This window comes from Epinephelus lanceolatus, chromosome 11, assembly GCF_041903045.1.
Source record: "Epinephelus lanceolatus isolate andai-2023 chromosome 11, ASM4190304v1, whole genome shotgun sequence".
Classification (NCBI taxonomy): domain Eukaryota; kingdom Metazoa; phylum Chordata; class Actinopteri; order Perciformes; family Serranidae; genus Epinephelus; species Epinephelus lanceolatus.
In genome coordinates, this window is record NC_135744.1 from 39,054,280 (window position 1) to 39,073,044 (window position 18,765).

General features: G+C 42.8%; 1 protein-coding gene across 2 annotated transcripts in view; it reads right to left on the reverse strand.

Moving 5' to 3' along the window:
* Positions 1-18,765, reverse strand: part of LOC117246329 (polypeptide N-acetylgalactosaminyltransferase 10-like) — a 129,260-nt gene that overhangs the window by 9,785 nt on the left and 100,710 nt on the right. For both annotated transcript variants that reach the window (XR_013492362.1, XM_033610188.2), the window contains exons 7-11: positions 16,589-16,706; positions 8,865-8,972; positions 3,572-3,793; positions 2,608-2,724; positions 92-241 (exon numbers count right to left, since the gene is read on the reverse strand). Coding sequence is in view for 1 of the 2 variants with exons in the window: in XM_033610188.2 (XP_033466079.1) it covers positions 92-241; positions 2,608-2,724; positions 3,572-3,793; positions 8,865-8,972; positions 16,589-16,706 (715 nt within the window). In the remaining variant the exon portion in view is untranslated. The remainder of the gene's footprint in view (positions 1-91; positions 242-2,607; positions 2,725-3,571; positions 3,794-8,864; positions 8,973-16,588; positions 16,707-18,765) is intronic.

Consider the following 18,765-nt stretch of genomic DNA (forward strand, 5'->3'; position numbering starts at 1 on the left):
ACAAAGTGTTGAGAACAGAGAGAGTGATATACTGAGATAATGTGTTTACAGTTTGGGCTCTGACACTGGGGTGCTCTTTTCTCTGCCGTACCTTTCTGTAGCGCCACAGCTGGTTGCCTTTCATGCCGTGACAGTCGTACAGGGTGACGGGGCTGTTGTGGGAGATGGCGTCGAAACAGACTTTTTTTGTGTGCATGGGGTCACCCACCCGGATGTCCTCCCTCCAGCCGAATGTGAACACCTGCAGGAAACAAATCCTGGTTGTTATGTCGCATTCTTCCTAATTTTAAAGCATTCTAATGCAAGCAGATTATTAAGATGGCTGACTCATACCAAGGTGAATCAACCCTTCAAGTCTCGTCAAAACAGACAAATTGGAGAGGCAGAAATTATGGTCTTTTAGAAAATCTGACCTTTACTTGTGAAGCAGCAAATTATGTTCTTAGCCTGTTAGTATATTTAATGTAAAAAAGTAACACAGCAGGAGAAAATACACTAAGTGCCAAGCGCACAACAATCTTTTAGAAAATGAAAGCTAGATGAGGAACAGGATGCATTGTTCAAATAACTAGTAAAATCAGGTTTTATTTTTGAGTATATCCTTGCCGTCTGTTAGTCTGTTCTCTGCACCTGGCAGCGATACCCTTCTGCTTTAACTACATTTCTCAAAAACAAAGATTCTAGTTTTTGTTTCTTCAACATTCAAATCTCATCAGTTATGTCCAAGTGGTCACTGCTCCTCCAGCTCAGGAGGACTCTCTGAATGAGTTCCTTCACTCCTCTTGTACAAAATCAAAAAGCCCCGACCAGGACAGCTGCCAGGGGGCCTCCTGTGATTTGCAGTGAATCCATTTCTTGCTGGCGCTGAATACAGATTGCGACTGTGACACAGATTAAACTACAATGCATCTTCAGATTAAAGCAATTAAAGTGTCAGAGCTGTGAGGCACACTGTTTCAGCTGTGGAAACAAAAGGAGACATTCAATCCATTAGGGCTGTGTTATGAGCTCGGCTTAAAGATCTTCAGTGTGATGTGTGAGAACAAATGGACTGCTTTAGAACAATGCAAAGATAATGAAGCAGTGTGTGTGTGTGTGCTGTTTATGCTCATTCGGCATTAATGTGCGTTGCTAAAAAGACAATCAACAAAGGCGAAATCCACTCTCAGCAGTGGTTTTCCATGTAGTTACTTTATGTGTTGTAATGAACTGTCCTTGCTGTTGAACTCTGATCAGCTCACTTTAACCATTTCAACCCTCGAAATAGACCTCTTTGTCACTTGAGGCATTCATAGTCCATCCATCCATCCATTTTCATCCACTTATCCGGGGCCAGGTCGTGGGGGCAGTAGGCCAAGCAATGCACCCCAGACGTCCCTCTCCCCAGCAACACTTTCCAGTTCCTCCTGGGGGACCCCAAGGCGTTCCCAGGCCAGACGAGATATGTAACCCCTCCAGTGTGTTCTGGGTCTGCCCCGGGGCCTCCTACCAGTGAGACTTGCCCAGAACACCTCCAGCAGGAGGCACCCAGGAGGCGTCCTAATCACATGCCCGAACCACCTCAACTGACCCCTTTCGGCACAAAGGAGTGGCGGCTCTACTCCGAGCTCCCTCCGGATGCTCGAGCTTCTTACCCTATTTCTAAAGCTGAGCCCAGCCAGCCCACGGAGGAAACTCATTTTGGCTGCTTGTACCCGCGACCTAATTCTTTCCATCACTACCCAGAGCTCATGACTATAGGTGAGGGTTGGGATGTAGATGGACCAGTAAATCGAAAGCTTCGCCTTCTGGCTCAGCTCCCTCTTCACCACGACAGTCCAGCATCACTGCAGACGCTGCACCAAACCGCTGATCCACTCCATTCTACCCTCACTCGTGAAAAGACCCCAAGATACTTGAGCTCCCTCACTTGGGGCAGTAACTCTCCACCAACCCGGAGTGGACAATCCATTGGTTTCCAGCAGAGAACCATGGCCTTAGATTTGGAGGTGCTGCCTCACCGACCGCTTCACACTCGGCTGCAAACCGCCCCAGTGCATGCTGGAGGTTACTGTGGCATTCATAGTGTTTCTCTAAAACTGCAGATGTGCTGAGTAGGTAAAACAAGAGGTGCCTGTAGCTCAAATTTTAGACCTTGTCCTGCAGCAACCTATGGAAAACCTACCCACACCAGTCATGCATACATTCACTTCCAAAATAAAGATTCTATCAATTCTGAAGGGACCTGATTACAATCAAACCACATTTGAGAAAAAAAACTTGAGGATAATTAGACTGGATCTAAAATGCGGTTGACCTGAACAGAACAAAACAGAGAGAGAACACCAGCACAGGTAGCAGCACAATGCTCCACTGATTAGCAGCTCAAGTAAAAAAGGAAGGCAATATGTCACTTCTCCTGCATTACAAATGCTGCAAAATACTAATGCTGCATTTACAACAGCTTTAGTGTGTTTCCTTTTATCTGTGCACAAGTTGTGTCATATTGTCCTGTTTGTCTCAGGTGCACTAAAATGATTTTCTTTCAACTTTTATTGTAACATCAATAGGGCAAAGTTTAAAGAGCTTGAGGAGGTGATTTATTTAGATATTTATGTTGCTGCTCACCTGTCCATGGCTCCAGCTCACCTCGCCCCGCCCCTTCACACAGGTCTCCAGTCGGATGGGACTCCCTGATACAAAATGTTTACTCTCCATACACATGCCGCTGCCCACGTTCCGGATCTACAAACACACATAACAGCAAAGTCATTAATAAGGACACAAAGGACATTCAGCTGTCAGTCAGCAGACATGATCATCATCATTAAAAGCAAGTGACAAGAGATTTTCTCAAAGACGTAATCACACAGGACATTACGCACAGAATTGTTGAGGCAGATTCAAGTTTTAGAATTAGACCCTTGGTTTGGTTTATTTGTGGGAGGCAATAACATGCAAATTAATCTCTGATTCACATCAAACAAATGTGCTCTTTCCTCTCTGAGTGCAGTCAAACCAGATTTCCAGGCGGCAGTCTGTGCCACGGACAGATTTGATTGTTAGAGCCAACTGGCCAACATTTTCTTGACAGCCTCTTGAGTTATTTCAGAAAAAAAAAAATTGCTGTTAATAATGATTTGGATTTTTTGGTCTGATGGTTATATTGAAATATCAAAACAAAAATGTTCAGCGTCTGAATATTCAGAGTGCGGCTTGATTAAAGGCAAATTGTTTTTCTCTGTCAGTTTTTTTAATGTGATATTAAAACAAACAAAAATTAAAAATAAAATTTCCATTTTTTGCTGTCACAACTTTGTCATGCTGTCCAGCACTACCATGAACCAAGTGTCTGCTTAATTAAAATACTGATGTGACAACAACATAACACACAGGCTCGTTGAGAATAAATTAAATATTATTTTAAGACCAAAACTTGGGCTCTAATAAAAACATTTTCAGGAGAAAATAATTAAAAGGTTTGTTATTTTGTAGTCATGATGCCATGGTTTCAACTCTGACAAACCAACTGTTGAGACAAATTAATTTCACCGTCTCTCCTTTTGTGTTTATGTAAGACAGCTGACTGTACCTCTCCCCACGCAGCAGCAGGAGGCTCCACTGGTGGGTAGTGCTTGGGCAGATCCCAGGCCACCTTGTTCATGAACCACTTGAAGTTCCTGCAGTTGAGGCGGTTCCTCAGCTCCTTCTGCACCGTCATGTCGCCTGCTGACAGGTGGCGGTACTCAGGCCGACGCTGGTAGATGTATTCGGCGTACTCGTCCATCCACACCTCTGCCACGCGCTTCAGGTTCTGAAATCAGAGTGAACCAGTTTTGTATGTCCATGTAAGGCACTTTGTAAATGCAGTTAATCCTTTTAAAATACAAAGATGATTGTAGTTTGTGCGATAGGAAATGTTTCTGGAGCACTTCCTGTACCTGATTAGACGACCCAGTTTGTTAGACTGTCATTAGGTTTGTACTTGAATAAAATTGAGGCTGATCTAGAAACTTAACAAAGTTTCACCTCAATTATCTACTTTACACTATAGATGGTCTGCACTTAACTCAATGCTGATGCTAAGTGAATGTGCTTTCCCACTGTGTCAGACAGTAAAAGACACTCACTTGAAAGTCTGCAGGTCAACCGGCTTCTTAGCAGATCTTAGACTCTCTGGACATCACGTCTTCATTCAAACACAGACTAAGACATCATCTGTACATCCTGCCATCTCTTAATGCTTTGATTCATCTTACACGACAAAGTGATCAAAGCCGCTCAGTAGAAAAAGGCAGCCAGTCGTCCTAAAGGACCTGTCATCGTGTCCCAGAGGGCGAGAGATGAAAAAATAGGAGCAACTTGTCTCCAGTCATGAAAGCAGTTACAATACTGAACTCAATTATGTGCTACAGGGTGGCTTCATAAAAGACAAAGTGTTTCTGTCTCTTTTTCTTTTCTCCCTGTCACTTTCATTATGACAGACGTAGCCTATTACACTATCTCATGAAACAGTGAGCACGCTGAAAAGTTGGACTAAATCTTTTGGATTTTGAACTAAATGAAAACTGCAAGACTGGTTTGATGATCTCTGCCAAGACACCAGATTTATACAAACTTAAAAGCATTAGCATTTCTCAGATGTGGTGTTAAGCCTTTGACATGACCACTTCCTCGGAAAATAATGTCCCAAGAAACTGTGAGAAACATGCGAGACCACTTAAACTTTACGAAATATGCAACAAAATGAGAACAGTGTCAGACAGAAATATCCTGAAACCCACCTTCTTTATATTGTGTAATTTGCCAGTTCGTGCGGCCTACATACATAATACAAACGCATAGCGCTCGTCTTAGATCACAGTTGTCCCAAAACGATTGCTGGTGTTGGAGCTGATTTTGTGAGTTTGCATTTTTGCTGTTTTTAGGTGAGAAGTACCTCCAGGTTTTGTATCTCATCTGCATTTTTTTTTGTGGCTCCCCTTTAATCTTTAAACGTCTTTTTATGATTGCCTTTTTATGGTGTCACAAGTGTTTTCACTAGACTACAAAGAAAGCAGCTTGGAATTAACTACAAACTAAATTACAGGCAGATTTATAGTGGCAAATGCATGAGAAAGACTTCACCTAATATACAAAAAGTATCAATCCTTCAATCAGTGTGAAACAGTCTAATATCAGAATGAAACTGTCTCAGGTTTCAGGTGAAGGAACTGTAAGCAGCGATGACTGCGGGGCAGACAGCTTCTTCAACAGGCCCTTTAAGCTTAGACAATTGCAAACATGAAAGATTTACACCCAAGCAATGGGGAATCCATCCATCTGAATCATTTGAGGTGTGAAGTAGTAAAAAACCCTGTCAGCCTCTGAGGTACAGATGCATGTTTGAGAATACAGATGGTCGTGGCCTTGGAGGTATGGATGGTGAAATGAATGAAAATACAGGTTCAGTGAGCCTCCCAGCCAAGTATAAATACACATTGTCCAGCCTTTGGAGGTACAGATGTAAAGGAAAAAACCCTCCAGCCACAAATAGACTCTCACACAGACTCCCTGTAGCATGGCTCATTGCCTGCAGCGATACTTGGGCTCTTCAGGTGAAGTAGAGTTCAGCGGTTCTATCTCCTTCCATGTTGACTGGACTTAGGTGGGTGGGGGACTCTTCTACCTCCTCCCTCTACTCTTGGGTGAGGAATAGCAGAGTCAGATTTTTTGTGAATGTGTCTGGAGAGCGCTTGTTTTCAGTATCTGTGCTTGCTGAATGGGCTTGCCTGATGTACTGCTGTTTTGTAAAGTAAGTATGGTATGGTAGTGCAAATAATGTCCTAGAATGTCAATTAAATGGATGAGAGATATCTACAAAATCAACAGTGTTTTGATACTGAAACAACATAAAGCATCTCAGGGAGGGTGAGATAGTTAGCATGTCCATAAAGTTTGGAAACTTTTTTTTTTTTGCCAAAATCAGTGCTATAAGAGTCAACAGCGCCTGACTCAAAGGCCTTGTTCAGACCGTTAGCCCAAATGTCCATTTTCTGACATATCTGGATTTTATCCAGATTGATTTTATGTTCGGACAGAAACAAAACACATGAAAAACCATTTTTGAAAATTGGATCCAAACCACATTTAGAGGTGCTTTGAAATGTGATTCCAATCACATTTCTACAGATGCATCCCATTCCAGATGCTCTGGCTGCTCAAGTCCGATTTCAAAGTGTCTCACACACAACTATTACATCAAATCTAGAGAGTCCGAAGCGCTGAGCAGAATCTGGGCTGCTACTAGCAGAGCGCTGTGGAGGACAACATGGAGAACAAGTCTGTGGAAAGACGCTGACGGAGGAGTTCTGCACCGTGACTTCACTGTGCAATTGTTTGGAGATAAAATGATGGACTTCCATTTAGTATGATTAATGCAGAGAAATGCCTATCAGTCTGACATTTTGTCCACTCTAACCAATTTCCATGGGGGAGGGGGATTCAATTTTCCCTAACCCATCATCGGAGACCAACATATCCACCTGAATCTAAAGTAATTTTAAGTCCATCCTGATAAGTAGCCATACCAACATACTTGTTTTGCTGAGGTTTAAAAGGTGAGGTGGAATGAAGTTAAACAAACTACGATATCGGGCGATACTGAGAAGATGTGGATTTAAAACAGCCTTCATAGCAGCATCTTTCTTGTCTAATAATCCTTGCCATTATTGTTATCACTACTCATTAGCCCTTTTTAGACAGGAGTTGTGCAAATTTGCAGGAAAGCGGAGAGTGCAGCAAAATGCCGCCTACCTACTTTTGTTTATACAGAATGCGCCTTTTTCGGGGCAATGGGGGGCGTGAGCAAGTAACAAAATGTGTAGCTCAGCGTGTGACGTAAACAGTGACGTGGGAGGGAAGCCGCGGCTGGTCAGTCCTTCAGCGATTCTCTCCTAAGTCTGGCCGTTCTTCACCGTCCCCGTCATCTGACGGTTAATGGCCTCTTCGTTTGCGAGGACAAGGAGGGCGCGCAATTCCTTGTCTCCCCAGTTGCTCATCTTTACAGTGTCTGTCAGGTTTGCGTTTCCCTCTTGCTACTAGCTGCTCGCTAATTCCTGCTATCAGCTGTTTCCTGTTTATCCACCGCCAGTGGGTCACACGTGCAGTGCCAACAGCTCCTCCCACAAGTCTTCAACAGCTCGTTGTCGAAGGCCGCCTCGGTCTTTTTAAACTAAAAAGGTTCTGCCATTATGACTACCCTACGAGGCGGAAAACTGGGCGCCTTGGATCAACTCGCCAATCCAGCTCTGTGTGTCTAAATGCTTGCAGCTTGCCGGCAAAACGGCCCAACATTCGCAGAAAATCTGGCAGTGTAAAAGGGGCTTCTGGTTCAGGTGCACCACTTGACAATGCTTGACAACAGTGTTAGTCCTGCCCATGGTGCTGATTGGCTAACTAATGAGAAACCGCTGTCTCATGTCACAATGCAAGACGCATCAGTCAACTTGGTGGAGAAGGCAGATTTAAAGGTCTGGACCTTGGCAAGTTATGAACACAACACCAACATGTCATCATTTTAAGCTGACATGGCAAACGTGCTACCAAACAGTAGCTTACTCACACATCCAGTTGTTACAGAGCAACTTTATCACTCATTTAATTGTGTTTGTGTAAGTCCAATATTCACCCTCCCTACCTCTGTTTTTTCTGCCTCTCTCTACCAACTCCTGAGGGAATTATCTGGCTCTTTAGCAGCTAAATGCTGCACTATGCTCACCAACTGTGTCTGTCTGCTGTTTGGTGCTGAGCAGGTCGTGTACAATAGGGTTTTAATAGCTTTACCCCTGAAAATGGCTGCCTACATGATGACAGTGACCTTATTCCCTTGATTCAATTTCTACAACTGCAATGATGCCAGTAATACAAACCCACATTATATTAAAACAATGTGTATTTTTAATCAAGATGTTCAGTGAAAATTAACTTGACTACAAAGTTTTATCCATTCCCGGTGAATACCAAACAAACTCACCAGTCAACTAAAGTAAATCATTTCAAAGGGAAAGGCTTGCTTTTTAAACTACGATGTAGAGAGGCACACAGGGGAAATAACAGAATTCATCACAGCCTAAGGTACAGTAAATTTTTCTGCATTGTTAAACCTGCTGCCCATTTGATATCAGCATTCAATACAGCGTCAGCGAGGGGCTAATGGTCAGACGGAAGAGGCAAAAAACAGAGGTTTAATTACATATTCAGCCGAGGCAAACAGAGCCAGGTGTCAGACTGAGGCTGAGTCATGCATAATGAATAATGTTCAGCTACAGGCCAGACGAGCATTTTTTAAATATTTCCCATCCTGTGTCAAAATGTTGACGCTCACATGAAATAAAGAAAGTGGAGCTGATTATTGGAAAATGCTAAGCTGTATATTGTGGATACAGGGGTTTGATTCTGACCCACGATGCAACTCAGACCACCGATAGTTTGGTTGGAGATTTGGGTGTGTTATGCTAGAGGAGGCTAATGTAGCCTTGCAGCAGAGATGAGGAGCTGGCTACACGTCTTGTAAGCTTACTTCTTTTGAACTCCACAACCCCAGATTGTTTTTGGGTTTTTTTTCGCAACTGAAGTCTTATAGAATGGGATCAGCGATGCTCAAAGAAGCCAACACACATTTGAAAAGCTCAAAACATGCTTGTTGTGCTGAGGGTGATCTACACACCTTGCTGTTAACAGTTGAGATGTTCATAAGGTAGAACATACATTCCATTCAGCTCCACACATTCAATGTAAAAAAATCTGACCATGAAAAGTTTACACAGAAACATCAACAAAAGCAACCAAGACATTCTTGTGCGTCAAGGTGTCCATGCTACCATGCTATAACACATCACACTCACCCTGGCCAGGCTGACCCCACCAGGAACTTTGTAGGGGACGTACTTCCTGTAGATGTGTCCTACCCTGGAGCAAGGGATGTCCTCCATTCGACCACCACACATCCACACCTACAGAGACACAGAGAGAGAGAGAGAGCAGATTCAGCAGTGTTTGACAATATCGGGTCAAGGTCTGGTCAAAGCTGCAGCGCTGGTGTTTGTGCAACTGAACAGTGTGAATATCAGATGAGCTGACAAGGTCGGCAAATCAGACAGATGAAACAAAACTGTGTGAAAAAGACAAAGCGGGGGAAGATGTGATGAAGACAGCAATGGGGAGCAAACAAGGTTAGAATGTAAAGAAAGCGAGAGATGGAAGGAGTGGGAGGATGACAGAGACGTGAAGCAATATATACTGTATGTACACAGTTGCAGGGTATATTGACTGGGGTCATGGCTCTGTGGAGAGAGGGATAAAAGGGAAGGAGAGGGTATGTCTGGGAAAAAGAAAAGAAGAAAAAGAAGTCAGAGTAGAGATGTACAGTCAGACTCACTAATATATTATAAGGTTAGATAACAGCTTAAAAACTTCTGAAAATAATCCTCTTTTATAGAGAGAACACCAGAACAACCCAACAAAATGAAAAAGTTCATGTGTTTGTAGTTTGCATAGAGACCGGAGAGAATAAATGACATCAAAGAGAACAAGACAAGTCAATCATGCTTAGCTAAATGACAAAGACTGAAATTGGATTTGTTATGCTACTTTTGGAAAGCAGAGCCTCTTTTCAAGTCTACAGGGTGTGAGTACTTGAAATTTCCAAAATAGATTTCTGGTGATGTATTATGTGAAAATTCATCACAGCAGTCTGAGGTTAGAAGGTCAGACAGTGAAAGTTTGGGTGAACTTTAGCTTCCACTTTGAGTATCTTAAGGAACACTTGCCAGTTCACTCCTGAGCTCATGCATTTCTCTTTATACTGCAGAAATCCTTCAAAGTGTGACAAAGCTCATGTCTTTTGAATCAAATAATAATCAAATAATAATAATGGTTAAAAACTGTCAGTGAACCATGGAACCAGTGAATGTTGGGCATTTTAACTTGATAAAGGATGTGGATGATTAATTGATAATCTTACAAAGACAAATGGAAACCAGTTGCTGCTTCAAATGGTTAGAAAAATATGTCAAATAAATCTGAAGAACATGCAGTTGAAAATTATAGGCAAACAGCAGGGAAGGGCAATACCTAACTTTTTATTTTATTTCATTTTATTTATTTATTACGGCCATTAATAACATTGTTATTACAGATTTATTGTGGGCACATTCTTGTTTTTGTTCAGCCTCTTTGCAATCTGGAAATCCATCGGTAAAAAAAAAAAAAAAAAAAAAAATTCTTCCTTTACCTCTGGAGTCACTGCCCGTAGTTTTTCGACTAATGGAAGTGCAGGGGCCTCGGGGATTGCTCACCTGCTTCACTTCCGGCGGTGCCCCCAGTGTTACACTCCTACCTGCAACTCGAACCAAACGGCAGTAAAAACGTTGCCGCTAATGCCCTTTTTTCCTGTCGTGAGGAGTGGAAGGTGTGCTGGTGGATGCACAACGCTTGTAAGTTGTGCTGTTGTCCGTGTTTTTCACGTTGACGAGACGGCGTTTTGGGTGGAGCGGTCACCATGGACGCAGAGCTTGCTGTTTCTGTAGGTACACATTTCCTGGGGACAGCAGCACGTCTCGGCCCGCCCCCTCCATTGTGACTGGCTAAAGTGCAGCACTGCCGACAGATTCTACAATGTAAATTGCAGAATCTGTCTTCAGAGATTAGCCTCTTTGTAACTTTCAGGGTGCATTTCTGTGGCTCCTTTTACGAATGTTTGAAGAGGTTACTCACGTTGCTGCAGTGTGGCACTTGCCATAAACAGTGCATCTTGTTTTATTTTTACCTTAAGGTGGATAGAACACCACGCTATGTTTCCTTTCTGCCATATGACTCACGAGTCTCACGCTTCATACAGACGTGCATCTGTGTGTGTCTGTGCACTGGGTTGTGACACAGGCTAGCTAAAAATGTCAGGGCTGTTTTGGCACAAATATACAAAAGAACTGAAATGTTTGGAGGTGATGCAGCCACCGACGTTTTGTATATATATGAAGTATTGATCCCACAGCAACGTTACAAGATGGAGTGTACATGATTTGTAGTTAATGGGCTACTTGCAGACTCATTGGCATGGTCCTAAAAAATCATCAGTTTCTCACTTCTTTCAACTGATGGTGGAGCATGCCAGTGTGTTTCTTTATCATTCAACTTAATCATCCATCCATCCATTTTCTGCAACAGCTTATCCTATTCAGGGTCACAGGGAGGCTGGACCCAATCCCAGCTGGCATTGGGCAAGAGGTGGGGTACACCCTGGACAGTTCACCTGACTATCAAAAGGCTGACAGATAGAGACAGACAACTATTCAAGCTTGTGACTCTGCAATCACAACCATGCTGGGTTTTTCATACTTTCCTTGACCTCTTATACCAACTCACAGCACACCGTCCTCCACAAACTCCCAAATCTTGCAGTCTACTCCTACTACTCCTCCTGTCGTGACTAGAATCTCTTAGTTCTTGTCTAAAAACTGCTTTGATGTAACCAATGTTTCTCTATTTTTTTCATACCATGCTTTTATTCAGAATGACTTGCAATAACTTTGGTGTCTTTCTCACAGATGCGTCTGATGATGGACATAGCCCGGCCACAGGGGGAAGCTCAGTGAGTCAATAACGAGAGGAAAATGCTGCTCTATCCCTGACCGATGGACTTCCCTTCCCTTTTGGACTTGATAATTTCCAGTCAGTTTGTTGTTATTCTGCATCACTCCCCTTCCTGATTCCTCCAGAGTGGACATCAGCTGGCTGCTATTTCAATTCAATTACTTCTTGTCAAGTTTGTTGCACCACTCCAGCTTGGACAAACAGAATCGGGGGAAATAACAGATTGAATCCAACCCTCCCCACATCTCGCTGTAGGGAAGGTCTGACCTGCTGTGCCAATCCCTTCCATCGTCTTCATCCCGGACTGAAACACTTGAGCTTAATAACAGGGGCGCCTCGCGGCAGGGGGATCAAGAGCTTGAGTTCAGCGCCGGTCAGATTAAATTGAAAGTCTTATCACTCGCCTCAAACACACAACTTCTACAATATGCTCACCTCAAACTATGAACACTAAAACCATACCATACCGTACCATACCGCCAAGGCACGTGGCAGCATTACCACCTCTTTTAAAAACAACTGTATTAATGTCGTGCTTTTCAAAAACAAGTCCCAAAATGCAACGAAAATGGGGCCAGCCAATGCTCTACAATACACGACACTATCAACAATATTTGACCCAACAGCATCGACTGCATTTACATACATATGTGATATATCTGATCGTTTATGACTGTTGCCAGTAAACTTCTTTAGATGTTGTCAAACTGAGGACTGCGGTTTCCTTTTTGAGGCCAATAGACAAAGAAATAGCTGCTGTAGGTGTTACCTGCATACTTACAAGGTACCCTGTGAAGTTTCTGACCACCAATACCACCAATATCACCAAGAAGCAATGTCTTTATGAGTTGGTCCCTGTTTTGTTTGCATCCAGTGCACATGCAGACTCATATTCATGTGCGTGTTAATACAGTCAAAGCAACACATACTCCTGCAGATGGTTTCATGCTTGATCAAAAGTCGGTGGCTTTAATAGTGCTTAGAAACATGACAGTGCCCCTACATAAGTGGGGAAGGAGCAGAACTGTCAACTGGCATTAGTAACAAAATAACAAATTAAACACCATTTTCTACCTTTGTTTTTTGGGTCACCTGTCATTGCACTCACTATGTCTATCTAAACTCTGTATAGTCAACATTAGAGAAGATTTGGACTGATGTGGGAATTATTCAGGAATCTGTATTGGGGCTAATTTCCTACATCTTGGAGTCATGACGCTTTATTTCTTGAGAAGTTTTCCTGTATTGATAAACCAGTTTTTTGGGGGGAAATCTCCTTTACAAGTGCAGCTGGTGGGTTCAAACTGGGGTCAGAGCTTCAGTATGGTATAAAAGTCTGTACATTCTGAAGGCTGACAGAGAACGCTTGAGTCTTCTCTCCATGCTGCACACTGAGTCCGTCACTTCTTCAGAGAGGAGAATATCCCTCACACTAAACTTGCTGAATGTCTGAGCGTGCTTGAACGAGTCTTTTATATAATTTTCTGTTGTATTAGAAGGTTTGGCATCAGAATTCAGAATAGGAGGGTTGGTGGTTTGATCCCTGGCTCCTGCAGTCTACAAGCCAAAGTGTCCTTGGGCAAAATACTGAACCCCAAATTTGAGTGTGAGTGTGCGGATGATTAACTGATGAGCAGGTGGCACCTTGTATAGTAGTCTCGGCCACCACTGTATGAATGGGTGAATAGTACCTGCAGTGTTAAGACATTTGAGTGGTTGCTAAGACTATATATATATGCAGTCCCTTTCTCATTCGTTCCCTGCTCACTAGCTACTCTTGTACACTCCCCCTGTTGGTCCTGCTTAAAACAGCAATGTAAAAGCTTTCATGCATACCATACTGTATGTTGAATCACTATCATTTCAGTATCAATTAGCAAAACAGAGTAACAACACAAGTATACAGTGATGTGAAGGAGCAACAGAAGGTGAAACAAATATGTCCAATCAAAGCAAACTACCCAGCAGTGGCCTTTGTGCTTAATTGAGTGAGACGACAAAAGACCTTACTCATTCAAACTAGAATTCAATTACTGTGACGGGCCGTTCTGTCTGTGCAGAGCATGCTGACGGAGCCGGCAGAGAGGAGGGAGGGACTAGTTCTTATTAACATGCTGGCCAAGTTGCGAGCAGTTATGGCTATGCAATAGAATGATTTCTGCTGAAGCACCAGACAAAAGCGTAATCTAATATGGTATTCTGAGTATGATTAATGTGGAGAGTCTTCCATGCAACAGAGTATGTTTAGCTCAAATGATTGGAACAAGAGTTGAAAGCATAATGAGGGATGTCTCATGGACTCAACAGGCTGTTTTTTTCTGCAGCTATTTAGTTAAAGAGCTGTGGATAAAGAAATAAAACATGAGGAGAAACATAAAGAACATGATCTGTTCTCCTTTGAAAGCAATTCAATGTCAAAATACAGATGCTTTCAGCGTCTTAACACAAAATGAGCAAATGTTCATTAATTAGAGGGAGCTCTAGACGAAACTCAAGCGTACATCATTTGCACAAAGATGCAACAACTACTGAAACCCTGCGAGTCCCAATCTGTCTTTTACTGTAAATAAAGCTGAACAATATCAGCAGAACTTGAATAGCAACATAAACTCCTATTTAAGGATTGCTGGGTAAATCAAAATTGTGACTACAGTAACAATTAAGGCGGCACGGTGGAGTGGTGGTTAGCACTGTCGCCTCACAGCAAGAGGGTTCCCGGTTTGAGCCCGAGTGTGGGAACCCTTCTGTACGGATTTTGCATGTTCTCCCCGTGTCAGCGTGGGTTCTCTCCGGGCACTCCGGCTTCCTCCCACAGTCCAAAGACATGCAGATTGGGGACTAGGTTAAGTGGTGACTCTAAATTGTCAGTAGGTGTGAATGTGAGCATGAATGGTTGCCTGTCTCTATGTGTCAGCCCTGCGATAGTCTGGCGACCTGTCCACGGTGTACCCTGTCTCTCGCCCAATGTCAGCTGGGATAGGCTCCAGCCCTCCCGCAACCCTTAAGAGGATGAAACGGTTAGAAGATGAAGATGAAGTAACAATTAAGTTATAACCAAAAGAAATATACTTTAAATTTAATTTAACCCTTATGGAAATGAGAATAACTACTACTGCATACTATATGTGTAAATGTACAGCAAGTATGTAAAATAAGCATGCAAAAGATGTGAGTATGCAAACGTTGTTGAAAATACTGAATACACAGCCAATTAATTGATCAAATCAATGAAACTTACATCCATCCATGACACATAGAGACAGACAACCATTCACACTCACATTCACACAAATGGCCAATTTAGAGTCACCAATTAACCTGCTGGAGTGCCCGGAGAAACGGGGAGAACATGCAAAATCCGCACAGAAGGGCTCCCACACCCGGGATCGAACCAGGAACCCTCTTGCTGTGAGGCGACAGTGCTAACCACCACACCACCATGCCGCATGAATTACAATGAAGACAATTAACAAATTACAATTCACATACTGCTCATGTTTCTAACAAACTAACATAGTTCATAGTGCTGCCCACAACTTCTGAACTATACCACAGTCACATTCAGTGGAAAAGTTAAACATTTTTACGGAGTCCTCACCCTGCAAACCCTCTGTTCAGTCTTCTCCCTTCAGCTGAAAGACTACGTGGTATTAAAGATCCCTTGTGTTGGATTTAGGGGGAATAGTAGACTCACAAGTCAGTCTTTAGACGCTTTGCTTAACTAAAGACTGATGTCTTTCTCCCTGATTTTGTGTTTAGATGGCCGGATACAATTTTAGAGTTTAAAAAAACTCCCTACGTTGCAGAACCAATAGCAAATCCGCAGGGCGGTCCTTCGGTGGCTCGCTGAACTCTTGTGCTCGTAAACATAGTCTGACTGCGTTAAAAGTTTTAAACAAAGTCGCTGTAAGTGCTTCATTTCCACAATCTTGTGGACTGAGCACACGTTTGATAAAACGGAGTTTAATCTCTCGGCATCCATTTTCAAGCTCTCTGTGTGTTTGTTTCCTTGCGGACGAGGGAAGGGGGAGCGCACATTTCCGGGAGGGCGTGTCCTTTTCAAAAATGCAAGAGGTGTTGCTTTGTTCCCGGCTGTTTTTGCCGGTGTGTTAAACACACTTTAGAAGGGAGTGTCCCCAGACTATCAGAAGGTGGAGATCTCTGATTGTCTGGTGGAGAGACCAGGGGGAATAGGGCCAATTAAGTTTTTGTGTTTTCATGTCGGCCACTGTGGTTCTCCTAAACTCTTGGCATGTGGGAGAAGTTTCAGTTCTGCAACCTCACCACTAGCTGCCACCTTCAAGACTAGAACATTTCGCTGCCACAACAGCACTTATCCTGCAGGAATATGCATCCTAAATGCTTCACTGGTTGTATAAACAAGCACATGCACTTTAACTTGTCACTTTGAGATCATGGGGTATTTATTGTGTTGTTACTGTATTGTAATTACAGCAGTGTGTTTTATGGACACTCCTTGTTGTACTCACTATGTAATTATATGTTTTGTTTTTGTTGAGTTCACCAAAACAAATACGACAATAAATTACTGTGTTCTGAATCAGTGTTCTACATACAAAATAGCATCCAGTAATTCATTCATTTTCTGTAACAGCTTATCCTGTTGGGGGTCGCGGGGGGGCTGGAGCCTATCCCAGCTGACACTGGGCGAGAAGCGGGGTTCACCCTGGACAGGTTGCCAGACTATCACAGGGCTGACACATAGAGACAGACAACTATTCACACTCACACTCACACCTACGGACAATTTAGAGTCACCAATTAACCTGCATGTCTTTGGACTGTGGGAGCAAGCCGGAGCACCTGGAGGAAACCCATGCTGACACAGGAAGAACAAGCAAACTTCGCACAGAAGGGCTCCCCCACCCCAGGGTTTCAACGAGAAACTCTCTTGCTGTGCAGCGACCACACATGACACACTACACTGTGGTTCTGTGTGTGATGGTGTTGTGTTTACCTTAAAGGAGATCTCGTACTGTTCTCCTCCCCAGATCTCCAGACCCGTGTCATATCCTCCCAGCTCCCAGAACCACTTCCTGTCCACAGCAAACAGCCCACCGGCCATAACTGGTGACCTGGAAGACATGTAGAATACAGTTAGTGTGATACAGTAAAAGTGTGATGAACAATATGACATTGAGGTACAATCTTTCATCACCATGACCAAAATTCCACAAGATGATCTCCTGTTATTTAGGATAACTGTCATGGTAATTCAAGGCTGTTGCTAGGAAGCACTGCATGGTTGCCAGGGTGTACTGTGTGTTTAGTCATAACAGAGGCAGTACTTAAAGCTCTGGTGGTATGTAGTGTAGCTATTAAGAGACCATACAGACAAATAGGCTACGTCTGAAATTACTCTCTCAGTAACTCAGACATTTCTCTCTATACAACACACACTCAACAGTTTACCTCATGGAAGCAGCACATTGATATTTCTGACACTTATGAATCATCATTCTGCGTCATCGCTGACAGGTATTGTGTCGCACAAATGATTTGCACATCTATAAAATGCTCTGTGGAGTTGGCAGCAGAGAGTTGTGAACATGGCATTGACGCTGCTTTTTTTGTTCCATTGTGGGGATTTTAAAGAGCAAAATGAAAATGGTAGTAAATATACTGCTCTGTATAAACAGGGATTCCTGACAGCCACACAGATATCACATCTGACTGTTTCAGCAGCACAGATAGAGTACAGTGAGGCAGATAGAAGTGAAAAATGCAGTGATGACAGGGATAATGAAAAAGTAAAATCCAGATTTATTTTTGTTTGTGTCTTATTCAATATTCTTGTAGAATACAAAGAACATCTGTCTACACAGAGAAGAAAGTTGTTCAGATTACTTATTGCTTCATTTCCATGAGGTTTGTGTTTTTCTGATGTCTGAGTTTTTTGGTAAATTTTATGAAAATGACAAAATTATGAGACTACCAATACATCGGGGCCAACTTTGAAAACTAGAGGAGGTAAGCATACCTAATGGTTTCCTCTGTCGGTGCACCGATCTGATCTACCGTGGTGATCAGGGTGTCGATCCACAGATATGAACGATATCAACAGTCTGTCTTTTTTACACATACTTACATTCAAAAATAGTTTCAAGTATAAAGCGTTTATTCAACTGAAGAAGAAAAACCAAATATTTTTTTGGGCCAGAGGTATAAAGTTCCTACCCCATGCTTCCAGCGCCTTGCTCGAACCACACCCATCTTCGAACTTGGCCTTCATTATGATCTCAACTATGAATCTGGAAGGTTTCGTGACTGCATTTTGCATTGCTTTGACGCAATCACACTCACAAAAGCTGTTTACGGGCAGACACACAGACATATTAACACCTAGCAACATACTCAAAACAGCTTTTGTAATAGTTCCTGCCATAACAGGTGCCATCAGGACCACATTTTGCCATGATGACATGCACACACACAGAATCACAAGCTGGTGATGAATATTAGAATGTGGTTAAACCTGTCTTTTCAACCTGAACAGGTCTGAGCCCTGGCATTATTCATAAAAGAAGGCGTATCCTTCATTACTGTAGACAGCTCCCATCTCACTTGTTTTCCTTGAACATCCAAACTAGATTTGTGAATATGACTGCATGCTGTACAGCTCAATTTGATCCTATAAACTGGTAAATAACAAGGACCTACTTCTGACCACATAAGACTGAATCAAGAGAAATGCAGGTCTAATATTTTATTACTGCTCACAGACTGTGAGAGTTTATTCCTCCCAAGAACTGTGTATTTTCCTGCTGTATGTGACTGTGTTTAGCAACCCAGTGACAGTCTGCACAGTGCAAACCCAATTAACTCATCCAAACCATTGTGAAATCTGACTGGTATGACAAGCTCTGTGGTGCCAAACATAATGGTCCTCGGCTCGGAGCGCAGAGGGAGCTCCTCCCTGGAGTGGAACTGAATGAAATGTATTGAGCAGCTTCTCACCAGGACACCAGTGGTAGAAACAGGGGGTGCAGTAGGGAAGAGAAAGAAACTTTTTATTTGGAGAGCATTTTGTGTATTGAACTATGAAATAATACAAGATAGACGTTGGTTGCTCTCCACCGTGCTTTTTCTTACTCTGACCTTAACCACATCAAAAAAGGAGGCCATATGGAAGAA